The sequence below is a fragment of the Gallinula chloropus genome (genome assembly GCF_964237585.1).
Source record: "Gallinula chloropus genome assembly, chromosome: 5".
NCBI classification, from domain to species: domain Eukaryota; kingdom Metazoa; phylum Chordata; class Aves; order Gruiformes; family Rallidae; genus Gallinula; species Gallinula chloropus.
In genome coordinates this window covers 60,693,888-60,706,260 of record NC_140090.1, presented here as the reverse complement: position 1 = coordinate 60,706,260, position 12,373 = coordinate 60,693,888, and the positions used below count along the sequence as shown (strand labels likewise).

Here is a 12,373-nt window from a genome sequence, read left to right as displayed (position 1 = left end):
TCTATAGTCTTGAGGAAACAAAGATTAACTCGCCTTGTGTCCCATCCTTTTTGCTTTCTAGCTGCAGGGAAAGAACCCCGCACAGGCAACACTCATGTCGACTGGCAGAGTCCAACTCTGGGGTCACCATGTGATTCATGTGTCGCGCAGGCTGTGCATCTGAAATCCCACCCCGTGGATTCTGTGGTAGCACCATCCTCTGAAAAAATGTATGGATCCAGAGACTAAAATGCTCTTCCAAGAGGAGACAGGAGCAACCTCAGCCCCTTCCCCTTTGACATGGGGCAGAGGGAGAGGCAGGGTCTGCTCCACCTTAGCTCAGCCTCCTGGGAACCAAAGTACAGAGGCAGATCATCCTCCTAAAATCATTCAGTTAAATAGACTCCCAAACACTTATCTCTGCTAAACATAAACCAAGGGGAACATGAGCATGAGGAGCAAAGCAATCAGCCAGACTCCATCGGGAATCTATTTACTCCCAGAACTTTGACTGCTGGGATTGATGGAGCTAGGAAGAGACAGCTCTGACCCTAAGACATCTAACATAACATCATGCCTTTACCACAAGGGATGGAAGAAAGAAAAGATGCACCCCACCCAGCTGATTGCAGAGCACCTTTCAGCCTGAGTAATAACCCAGAACCTTTTGTGGAAATCAGTGATACCAAGCAGGGGCTGTGGCTACTGTGGTGCTGGCCACGGGGCAGCTCACAGCTCTGCAGGGCCATGCGGATCTGCTGGAGGGAGCCTGGCTGACTGCACTTCCTCCCTGCCCACTGGTCACCAGCCATCCGTATGCTGCTGCCTAGGTGGCCCCTGCTGAAGCACCTCTGCATGCCCATGAGAAGCCAGATAACATCAAAACAACCCAGGAGACAGCTTTTCCCCTCCACATCAACCTGCCAAAGTAGGTTGAGCAGGTAGCCTGTACCCTGACAGTAGCGCAGGCATCGAGCAGCACACACTTGTCAATCTGAAGGCAGATCTCAGCAGGCAACATCCACATCACAAAAGGCACCACTGTAATTACCTTACTTGGCTTGCAGTCAGCCTTTGTATTTCCTTCCCACCCCTCCAAAAAAAAAACCAACCCAAAAAACAAGCGAAGGCATCTTCTCTCAGGGATTAGGGAGAAGCATGTTACCACCGAGAACCAGGAGAGAGGTCCTAGGGACCCTCGCTTGCTCTGTCTGGGTAAACAAGGTTGCCTGCCTTATGTGGAGGTGCCCTCCTCCTCCTCCTGCCCCAATCATCCTGGCTTGGGCAGCCTGGCAGGGCTGCACATATAGAAAGGGGGTGAATTTGAAAGGAAGAAGAGCCTAAAGGCAGAGCTCTTCCCCCTGCTCTCCCCCTCAGGGCAGGGAGGACAGGCAGCTGGAGAGACTGGTGCTGTCACATAGCAGCCAGGAAGAATATGCCCATGGGTGAAGACTGGAAGAAAAGGCATGCTCCCCTTATCTTGAGGGAAATTACAAACGTTGATGGAAGGAGTTACAGGTGCCAGAGCAAGCTAGGAACAAGGGCTAGTTTTACGAAACTGAACCCTCAGAGCAAGCCTGGCTGCATGCTGCTAGCACAGGAGCTGTCCCTGAAGAAACCATTCTTTTATGTGAAAAGAAAGCAAGATGAAGACTTAGAGGGAGATAATAAATTTGATTTTGTCTAAAGACTTTTTGAGGTGCCAATTTCAGTAACTCCCTAAGACCAGGCAAACAACTTAGTAGAAATGCCATGAAGGTTTATCGTTGACTTTCTTAATGTCTCTGCCTACAGCAAGATCTAGCTAACGTGGAAGAAAGCTCCTTTAATTAAATCTGAAAGGGCTGTATAATCTAGAATAATACCTACAGCCTTTTGTGTCAGTGGCATGGGTTGCCTTTGGGTAAATACATTGGTACAGAGCTCACGTGCTGTCCCCCATCGCAGCCTTTTCCTGCAGTCCTTCGTAACCCTGCCAAGCAGATCCCCCTCTCCCTTTGCTTCCCTGTGACCCACCCACAGCAAGATGAGGCACACTTTGATGCCACAATGTAAGGCACACTCGTTAGGTATGTAATTACTTATATACATAGAAAAATCTCCTCTCTGAAATCCTCCTAGTTTTAAAATCAGTTCAAAAGCAAACTTGTTGTGAGCCACAGGTCACAGTTTCAACTTTGATGTGGACCACACTTAAAAAAAGTTTTAATCTAGGTCCCCAACGTATCTCCAAGGAGGGCCAAGAACACTATGTTGTGCCCAGCAGCTTGGATCAAACATGTAATCCCTACACTATGGTGATGCATGAATTTGCAGTACCAGGGCTAGGTTGCCCTGAGCCTTGTACCTTGGCATTGTCATTTACACCCATGGAGCCAGCTGTATAATACTCCCCCCTGGTTTTCCCCCTGCTCTCCACTTTACTTTGCACAGATGAAACCAATGCAAGATGTGCAAGAAGAGTTTCAAAGCAAACGAGACCCTACACAGGAGGACACCATCCTTTGGTTATAGCAAGGCAGGAGTCTGAATTCCTCCTTAAATCTGGTCCAGTACAGAGTCAAGCCCTAGAAGAGAGGAAATTGTGCTTGACAGATGCAATCATATGCAAATGGCTGTAGAAGAGGGGAAATTATCATCTACAAACATTGGGCAGAAATTCCATCTGCCGCCGCCTCAAGAAGGGCTCTTAATAAATTCTGAGACAGCAAAGTGACACACATCTTAATCAAGACTTAATCCATGGAATTAATTCACTGCGCGTTTCTGCATAATTCCGAGAGTAATGCTAAAAGCCATGGCAATATCAGCAGCAGATGGACTCTCCCTACTCCATGCAAAGGTATTAAAGAAAACACAGCCCCTGTCACATCACTTCATGTACGTACACATGGCAAAAAGCAACAGGGCCGTGCCCTGCTGCTGCCAGGAGCTTACGCAGCCTGCGGACATCAAAGGTCAGGCTCGCCGCGAGGTGGAAATGGAAGCCAGCCTCACAGCAAAGATGGAGCCCCACCACTTCTCTCTGATGGGAGATGAGAAGCACTGGGAAACCAGCATCAGGTCCCTTCATTAGATGCTGCTTTCAGAGAGCACTGATTGAATCCAGTGTCAAGACTGATTCATCAGTGCTCGGGAAGGCCAGAGATGGAGGTTAAGCAAAGGGGAGAACTGAAGGACTGGAGAGCGAGGAAAGCTGCTGGGCATTTTGTGAGCAAGATCTGCTGCAAAAACCAGGAGAAAAACCACTAGAAATGTCTCCCTGCTCTCTCACCATGGCCTGAGAAGCATGCAGCAGGTATGGGGGTCAGTCTCGCCAAGGACCCTGGTGGCAGCCCTGCACAAAGTGACAGGAGGTTTTAGACGGCTCTGAAAATACATTCTTAGTCACTGTCATCCACCTCCAAAAGAGGTGCAACAGCTACGTGATTAATCTCTTGTTTACATGTCTAAACGCTAGCGCAGTCCAGGCAGAATACTGCCTTCAGCAGGCTCCGTCCCTGACAGGCACGATTGGGCTGGGCGATCCTTCACTACAATCCAGTCTTCTCAACTGACTTCCACTCGCAGTTTGGAAATCCAAAACGCTGCTCCAACCCCCTAGACCCAGGGGTCTGAGATCCTGGCACAGTGCATCAGATGCCATTGCATCGTAGAGTGACAAGCTCCCTAGCTGGGCAGGCGAGAAGATAGCCGGAGTGACCAAAGTTTCAGGAACTGCTGTGGTCACCTTGAGGCAGTCCAGCCTTCAGAAACCACTATACCTGCACTGGTGACAGTACATCATACTGCATGCAGCAGGGTCAGGAGCAGAAACTTAGATTTGAGAGCTAACACAGAGCCAGCTCACCTTTCCAAGGTGGTGCAGCTGGGCTTGTGGCATCTACTGCTGCACTACAGCTGCCTCTTCCTGAACTCCCAACATAGTCTAGAAGAGAGCAGGACTTCTGACTAGGCTCTTCACCTGTATTGCCAGAAGGGCACAGGGGTCCTGAGTAAGACTGCGATGAAAACAAACTATCCTGGGACAGACAAATGTGGAAAAGGTGGTCCAGGTGTCTCAGTAGTACCTGCAGATGCAGGAAGCACAGCAGCTTCCCAGCTGGGATGCTATCAGCCAGGAGAGGTGACCCACAAGCACAGAAGAGTTGCTTGAGGGGACGCGGGCAGCCTTTGGCCAGGATGACCTAAGGCTGGAAGCGAGCTGCTGCTGCAGCTGGACACACTCATCCCCAGGCACCCAAGGGTGTGTAATGCGATTCCCGTGTTAATTCAGGCTCCAGAAGTCCTTGTGTACCCAAATCATGTGCACTGCCCTGCCCAGGGTTCCTGTTTGTGGCAGTGGCTGTGCAGTCAGACACATCTTCCTATCGTGCCCTGCACAGGAGTGCTTTTCTTTTGGGGTATGTGCACGTATGTCTACATTAACTGTCTCTGGACCGCCTTCAGCTTTATTTGTGCTTGACTGATTTGTGGAGAAGCAAGGGAGAAAGAGGAGGGAAGCTGGGCAGGGAGGATGGGAGAGCAGGGATGTCTGGGGAAGGTGCTAACAGCCCTTGGCTGGCCCAGAACCACTTCCTCAGATCTCTGTTACACAGCATGCTCCTGGCGTTGCTATTTCAGTCTGAATGTCACCTATAAATTGGAGGCTCTTTCTCTGAAGGCTGCAAATAGAAGCGTCACTAGATGATCTTTGATTTATAGGGAAGCTCAGCAGAAAGCCTGGCATGTCCATTTTCCAGCCAGGAAACTCAGAGGGGTCCAAGGATCACACAGGGATCCTTTGCTTTTCCTAGACCTTAAGGGTTGGCAAGTCCCTCCCGGAGGGGGTGGGGAGAGGTCACATACACAGATTCATCTCCCTAATCACTCTGCGTCTGCTGCTTTTTCAGATTCCTCCTCCTCTGTCACCCATCACTCCCTCATGGATTTCAACCTGCTGGCAGATGCGGAGGCTCGCAGCCCAGCCTTGTCTCTCTCAGACTCCGGGACCCCTCAACACGAGCACAGCTGCAAAGGGCAGGACCACAGTGGTGAGTGCAAGGCTCAAGGAGCAAGAGAGGTCCTGACCTCTCCTTGTGGGTGGGTCCGGGTGGCTGGTGGCTTGCAGGCACCAGCTGAGATGTTCCTGGGAACACACCGAGCTTCTCATACCAGAAGCCAGCTCTGCTACGGCAACACAGCTGTCCCTGGGAGCAGGGGGAAGGCACAGGGGCACATACGGCAGTGACAGCACTGTTCTGGTAATGGGAGTGCCTTGCCTGGCTGCAGGAAGCCACCACTGACAGAGGGCACAGGCTGCAGCAGCGAGTCAGGCCAGTCAGATTACTGCCCAGCTCCGATTTTATTCTGTTTGCCTAGACTAGGTCCCCAGAGCAGGAGAACTCTTCCCATGGCACATGAAATCCCATCCAAGGCACAGAAGGCCACAACTGGTTCTAAACTGCCTGCTTGGTTTTTTTAAGCTCTGTTCAAATAGCTTACATTAAAGCCACAGGTTAACCTTGGGCTGAGCTTTCCAAGTTCAGGCAATAAGGAGGAAGAGAAATATTGCCTCGTCCCTGCTTTAACTGAAAAAGCCTCTGAGAGGCTCTACAGTGGGCAGTGGGTTGCTCCTGCCCAAGGAGGTGCCTCTGGCCATTCCCAAATGCTGAACAAACCCCAAAGCTACCACACCCTTTATGAGGTTCTAAAGCAACATCACCATTCACACCCGCTCAGAAAGTAGCTACCAAACTCTAAGGCTTCCTCCCCTGAATTTTGGATCTGTCCTGTGACTCCATCCCTTGTTGCTCTGGATGCGACGGGACAATGCAAAGCCATCCCTGCCAGTGCCAGCAAGGGCTGAGGACAGCCCGCTCCTCCCTGTGTAAAGCCTCCAGGCTCACGCACGTGCAAAAGCTAATGAGCATAATGATGCAGATTAAAATTCCCTGGAGTAAGTGTCGTGAAGGGAATTACGCTGGGATAACTATGGTCAGAGAATCCACCCGCCGAATTCCCCACTGCACACGTACCTTAGTTGGGCACATCCCCAAGCTCAGTGGCTCTTTGTCAGCTGCTTTGGATGCACAGCGGTCATCTCCATTCAAGTGGCCTTCCCAATCGAGCCCACCCTGGCACACGGCAGAACTGCCAATTTAGGAGCTGCCTTTTTTTCCATCAGGCGTGAGCAGCTAATTCCAGCTATGACCGCAGCCCTTTCATTGAGTGGGCGAACGTGCACGAGAGATATTCCACAGCCTATTTTGGGTTGACAGTAAATTCTGGGTGCCTGGCTACATCACTCTCCGCTGTCTTAAACAGCCTAGAAATAAAACGGTTCTGGGAGGTGGGTGTTTGCCAGTGCTACCTGCACACAGAGGTTGGCGGCTTGTGTGTTCACACCAGAGAGGCCCCCGTGACAGCCACGCATCACCAGTGCCAGGCAGAACCAAGTCCACCTCTGAGGGCTGCCTGGGACAGGGCAGGGCTGCACTTCTTGCCTTTCCTCAAAAGAGCAGTCCCACTCCTCCTTTCTTAGCCCCACACCCTTCATCTACAGAATATGAGATCCTGAGGAAGGACGCACAAATCTTGCTTGTCTGAGCTTAGCTCTGAGAAATCCCAAGGGTCCTCTGGTGGTGCAGAGGATTTTGTGACATCCCCTCCTGCTAGGTTTCATCAGGCAACACAGGTCAGGAGGAGAGCAAGGATGAGCAGGGACAAGGGGGGAACTGCCCCGCACCTCCTCAAATTCTGCTCCTCAGTACGGAGGGCACCCACAGGGTCCATCCTTCCTGCAGGTTCCTTGTTTCCCTGTACTGCCAAGGTTTTGGTCCCCACTGCAGTGCCCAAGCTCTTCACCATTTCCGGAGGGCACTTTACCCCTAGAGAAAGCAGCAGAAATGGAGATGACAATCCCATAAGCAATTCTCAGGAAGATCCACAGGTAGCAAGTGTAAAACCAGAGAGGACAATAAGAAGAACATGTAGCTTCAGAGATTTTTCCAGGCTCAAAGTCAGATTCACACATCTCCTTGGACTTCACAAGATTTATGGGAAGTCCTACCCCAGAAGACAAATAACAAAGCAAGGTACCTGGTGATCTCTTCCACCCAGATGCAGTCCATAAACCAGTGGTACCTCTGGTCCATTCTCCTTCCCTCTAAGTATCCTTTCTTCCTACAAGAAGAAGGGCAGCCAGGAGCAGGAGCTCACAATTAGTGCACAGCCTCCTGCTTGGTAGTAGCCTCTTTGGAAATCCACATTTGTCAGGGTCTCCTCTGGGAACATATCCCCTGTACACATCGGGCTTTTAATTAACCCAGACTTAGCAGATGAACAAACAAGCCAAATGTTGTCCCTTCATGCTGTACCGAGCCATTCCTAATAACTAGCTCAGACGTGGTGGCATCACTCCTCTTTTAATCAGTTTTAGAGGTGGATAATGTGGGAATCGCCCTCTTCCAACACTGGCTTAGAGCACTGAGCTACAGAAACCAGATTTATCTCCTTGCCATACCCACTATTAAAAAAAAAAAAAAATCCAGATTAAAATTGTGTTTCCAAGTGTTCTGAATGTGGGATCCCCACATGACAATGCTCAAGGGAATGAGGAGACTATGAGACCATGGCCAGCTCCCACCGTTCCACTTTCCAGGTCCTGTGGCTTCCTCTGTTTCAAGAGTGCACTAGGAAAGTTCCCGTGTGGGTACAACCTGGATGGAAACATGAGCTGGTCCTGGCACTGGGAACAGGAGACGGCACCGTCCCGCTCAGCAGAACCAGCTTGCACCCTGCTGTTGAGAGCCAACACATGGCAGAGGACTCACCAGCTGTCTCTGAGTGGTTCTCATCAGCCAGCTCACTGTCCTTGCATTAGCTTTCCTGCTGGCAGGCAGCATTAAACTGACACAGAAGCAGAGGCTGGGAGGACCCCACATCACTTCAGTCAATGCATTGCACACCCAGAGAAACAAACCTTTTCTGACTGCACCCAGGCTTCCCTCCATGAAAAGCAAGTGCTTCTTTGGCAAAAGCTCTCTGCAATTCCAGCATTGGTCCCTTTGGAGAAAGGTAGGTGCAGGGAAGGCTTCCCAGGAAGAGCAGGGAGAAGTTTCCAAATTAACACATTGCCACTGGAACAGTGTAGTGGCACCAGTTTCCTGGGACTGGAGTGTCTCCCTGGCCATGGGCCCACTAAAGCATCTGATGGTGGGTACAGCACTGTCCTGGAGCAGAGTCTGTTCTCTGTCAGTGCTTAGAGCCTTCACCCTCCCTCTTAGGTTCTGTCTTTTCCATTTGGCTTTTGTGGGGCATATTTTTCCAGAGTGCATCCATCTGACTTGAGGAAACCTTTTTTTCTTGCCCAGCTGTATCCCAGCTTACTGTTTTATTGCCTCCCTCCTGGACAAGGGAGCTGTACAAGATACCTTCCATGATTTTTTTCTGAACTTTGAGGTCTTTTACGCTAGATCACTTAAAAAAACACAGCCAACCAACCAAGAAATAAAATCCTTTGAATCTCAGTGGAACAATGTCAGGACTTTTTAAAGGTTCTTCTCCAGATGCAACAGTTTGGCAGCTCTTTATCATAGTTTCTTCTTGGCTTAGCTGAATATTCCCCATTGCAAGAGAACACGTCTCCTCCCTGCTGAAAACCTGATTTTCAGCTGGAACCTCTTCACCTTGTTTTGAGATCAGAACAAGGAAGAGGTGAACATCAGAAATTACTTATTTTCACAGTTATTCATCTTGGTTCCTAACAGAATTAAACATAAGCTATAACCTTCCCCCTTGTAGTTGTCCTCCATAGATTGCCCAAGTGCTCAAATGCAACAATTTCTTTTGATGGCAGAAGATATTTATGTTTGTATTCTTCCCATGTTTGCAGACTTCTGACAGCCCCAGGAGGGGCTGTGACACAGGGAAGTACCTGGCTGCCCACCTCCAGCCATGGCAGCCCAAAGCTCAGTGTTAAGTCCCGGCCTTAATGCCTCAGAAGAGGCAGGGCTGTACGTCTGCTAGACACCAGTGCCAGCACTACAGAGCTCCAGGATGTTCACTTTAGGGTATGAAATGAAAGATGCTGCCTCTAAGAGGGGGAACTCCAAGTGGAGGACAGGGGTGGAGGCACAGGGAGATTCTTGGGTACTTTACTGGAAGGTCTATGAGAGGCCTTTTCTAAAAGTAAAAATGCATGCACCTAAGTAAGAAGGCAGAGAAGCAAGAAGGGATAAAAGTTTATGCTCCTGAAGTTTAATTAAGAACCTCTCTTCGTTATCATTGGCAATTTGCTTTTTCTCCCATCACTCATCCACAAACCCACGACTGGATCTTTTGCTGTGGCAATTTCTGTTCAGTCTTTCTAAAGGGCACCACAGGCAGAGAGCTTCAAGCAGAGTAGGAAACCGTGACCTGGGCCAGTTCTGCCACCATGACCCTTCTTAACTGCAACAAATGACAACTGGAGATTGGAAAGCTCACCTGGAATTCAGTCACCTGACAGCTGACATCCATTACAGCAGTTAAACAAGGGCAAGCCATGCTACATCAAAGGGCTCTTGGGTTTAGTGCAGGGTGGATGTCTGCCTACAAGAGTAAGAAAGGGAGATGGGACTGCTCCTGTAGGTGCCATTGTGGAGGGAGACCTCACTGATCATGGACTGGTTGCCCAAGGACAGGCCCCCCAAATGCAGCCAAGGCCCCGAGTTAACCTGGGGGATCTCTCCCATTTTCCTGTTTCTCACACAGACACTGAGAAGTCCCAGCAAAACCAAACAGACGACTCCAACCCTGAGGACGGCTCGCTCAAGAAGAAGCAGCGGAGGCAGAGGACACACTTCACCAGCCAGCAGCTCCAGGAGCTGGAAGCCACTTTCCAGAGGAACCGTTACCCTGACATGAGCACCAGGGAGGAAATTGCAGTCTGGACCAACCTGACGGAAGCACGAGTCCGGGTAGGACTGCAGCCCTCAACTTCCCAGGCCTAAGGTTGTGGGGAGGATGTTGGCTGTGATACAAGCCACCAAGCTGCCCCCAAACCAAGGAGGGAATTAGGGGCACCAGAAAATTCACCATCTTGAAAACGCCTCACCCAAGACTTGACACATCCAGTTACACACGTCTGCTGTGCTGGTGGTGTCATCCCCATCCAGTGCCACCTTGCAACAACACAGGGAGATGCAAAACCCAGGGTCTGCCCCCACAGAGCCCCACCAGCTGGCTGCCTGCTCCAACCTGGCCAACCCCTGCCTTGCAGTGCCATTGTCCAGCCTTAGCCTTGCTGGAGGGCACTCTTTGGGGTTCTCAAACCACTGTGCAGTCACAGGCATAGCATGGCAGGGCTCCAGCTGGAATGAGCGCTTCTCTCTGCTGCTAGAAATATGAGTTAGCAGCACCATGAATAGCCTTCCAGCAGCTTCCATGCTCTAGGAAGTTACATTGTTTGAGTGTGTCCCCCCCCAACCCTAACAGATTTTCCTGTTCAAAGACAGTCTTCTAACACCCCCAACCCAAGCTGGTCCCAAGGCAAGGTCAAAACAAGAGAGGTTATTTCCTCCAGTCCACAGCTCTCAAACCGCATTCCCCAAATCCCAAGTCACATAGTGCCAACCCCTCCTCCCCGGCTGTGGTCACTCAGCAATACAGCAAGTATTTTCCTCCCATTTTCCCCTGTGTGAAGGGCATCCATTTGTTGATTGAGGTGGGTTATTCCGTGTATCATAAAGCAGTAGTGATTGTTTTTTGATCTGGGTGGTGATTCTTGCTGGAAGGTGACCCTGCAGCCCAGATACCTTGCTGTAACCCTTTTCTGATGCTCAGCCTCCCAAGCTCTCTAGGAACATCCCCAGCCTTTCAACAGTTTTCACTTTGCTGGGCAAAGAGACTGGGGCAAGGCCCCTTTCAGAGACTACCCAGCTGCATTCCCATCTCATCCCCTCCCTCTTCTCTCTTGCTCGCTCACATAGGTCTGGTTCAAAAACCGCAGAGCTAAGTGGAGGAAACGGGAGAGGAACCAACAGGCTGAACTGTGCAAGAACAGCTTTGGAGCCCAGTTCAACGGACTGATGCAGCCTTATGACGACATGTATTCCAGCTATTCCTACAACAACTGGGCCACCAAGGGGCTTGCCACCAGCCCGCTCTCGGCCAAGAGCTTCCCATTCTTCAACTCCATGAATGTCAGTCCCCTCTCCTCCCAGCCCATGTTCTCCCCACCCAGCTCCATTGCCTCGATGACAATGCCTTCATCCATGGTCCCTTCCGCAGTGACCGGAGTACCAGCCTCCAGCCTCAACAACCTGGGAAACATCAACAACCTGAACAGCCCAAGCCTCAACTCTGCTGTCTCATCTAGTGCCTGTCCTTACGCCTCAACAGCCAGCCCCTACATGTACAGGGACACATGCAACTCCAGCCTGGCCAGCCTGCGGCTGAAGGCCAAGCAGCATGCTAACTTCACCTACCCAGCGGTGCAGACGGCAGCTTCCAACCTGAGCCCTTGCCAATACGCCGTGGACAGGCCCGTATGAAAGGCTGCCCTCTGCCAACCAGGGACTTGACCTTAGCCTGACAAAAGGAGACCTTTAGCCCTACAAGAGCGTACGTCCTGCAGAGAACGAGAGTGAACGCGAGAGAGAGCAAGAGAGCACGAGAGATTGAGAGCAAGCAGGCAGACAGACCTCTACGAAGACTTGTCTAACTATTGTATGGTGAATTTTGACTGTCTTTCCCCTCCCAAGCCCCTTACCCTCTTGCCCACCACACCTCCTCCCTTGTGGTAAAGAAAACAGTCTACTGGAAGCCCCTTGGGGAAATAGGAGCCCAAATGTGCAGGGTGCCAACCCACAAGCAGCAGAACTAAGCGTGTTTCAGTCTGCCTTTCTGAGCATCCCCAAGGGTGAGAGCTCCCCAAATCCCTGGGACAGCACGGGCAGCCAGACACTACCCCTGCAGGGAACAGTCGGGGACAGGGTAACACGGGGTCGCCATTTGGTGCTTGGCCGAGCCTTTCTCCTTGCAGGTGTGCATGATAGCAGTCAAAGAAAGCTTTCCCACTTATTTATGACACATTGGCATCTCTCTTTATAATGTCTATATACGCACGATCCTTCAGACTTGAAGCCTTTGGGAACTGAGAGTTGTAAGGATATAGCTATGTGTGTGTGCATATATATCTCATATATACACACACACACACAAATACATAATAAACATTAAAGTATGCTCTTTTTTTGTACACAAGTTAACCTACAAAGCAGACCTTAAAACCAAAACCTCATAAAGCAAGCATCCTGCCCATCATGCTTTACTGCTTCAGTCTTTTCCAGTCAGACAGGAACACCTTTGCCAGCGTACATCCAAAGTGTCCCTTTTACAACAGTCATCTCCCCCTCACACATCTCCTTCC

General features: G+C 50.5%; 1 protein-coding gene across 1 annotated transcript; it reads left to right on the top strand.

Moving 5' to 3' along the window:
- Positions 1–4,903: 4,903 nt before the first annotated feature.
- PITX3 (paired like homeodomain 3) lies at positions 4,904–12,373 on the top strand (the record flags this gene model as incomplete). The annotated part of the gene is made up of 3 exons (XM_084264315.1): positions 4,904–5,012; positions 9,715–9,920; positions 10,932–12,373. The coding sequence occupies 3 exons, from the start codon at positions 4,904–4,906 to the stop codon at positions 11,493–11,495; spliced, it is 879 nt and encodes a 292-aa protein (XP_084120441.1). The 3' UTR covers positions 11,496–12,373.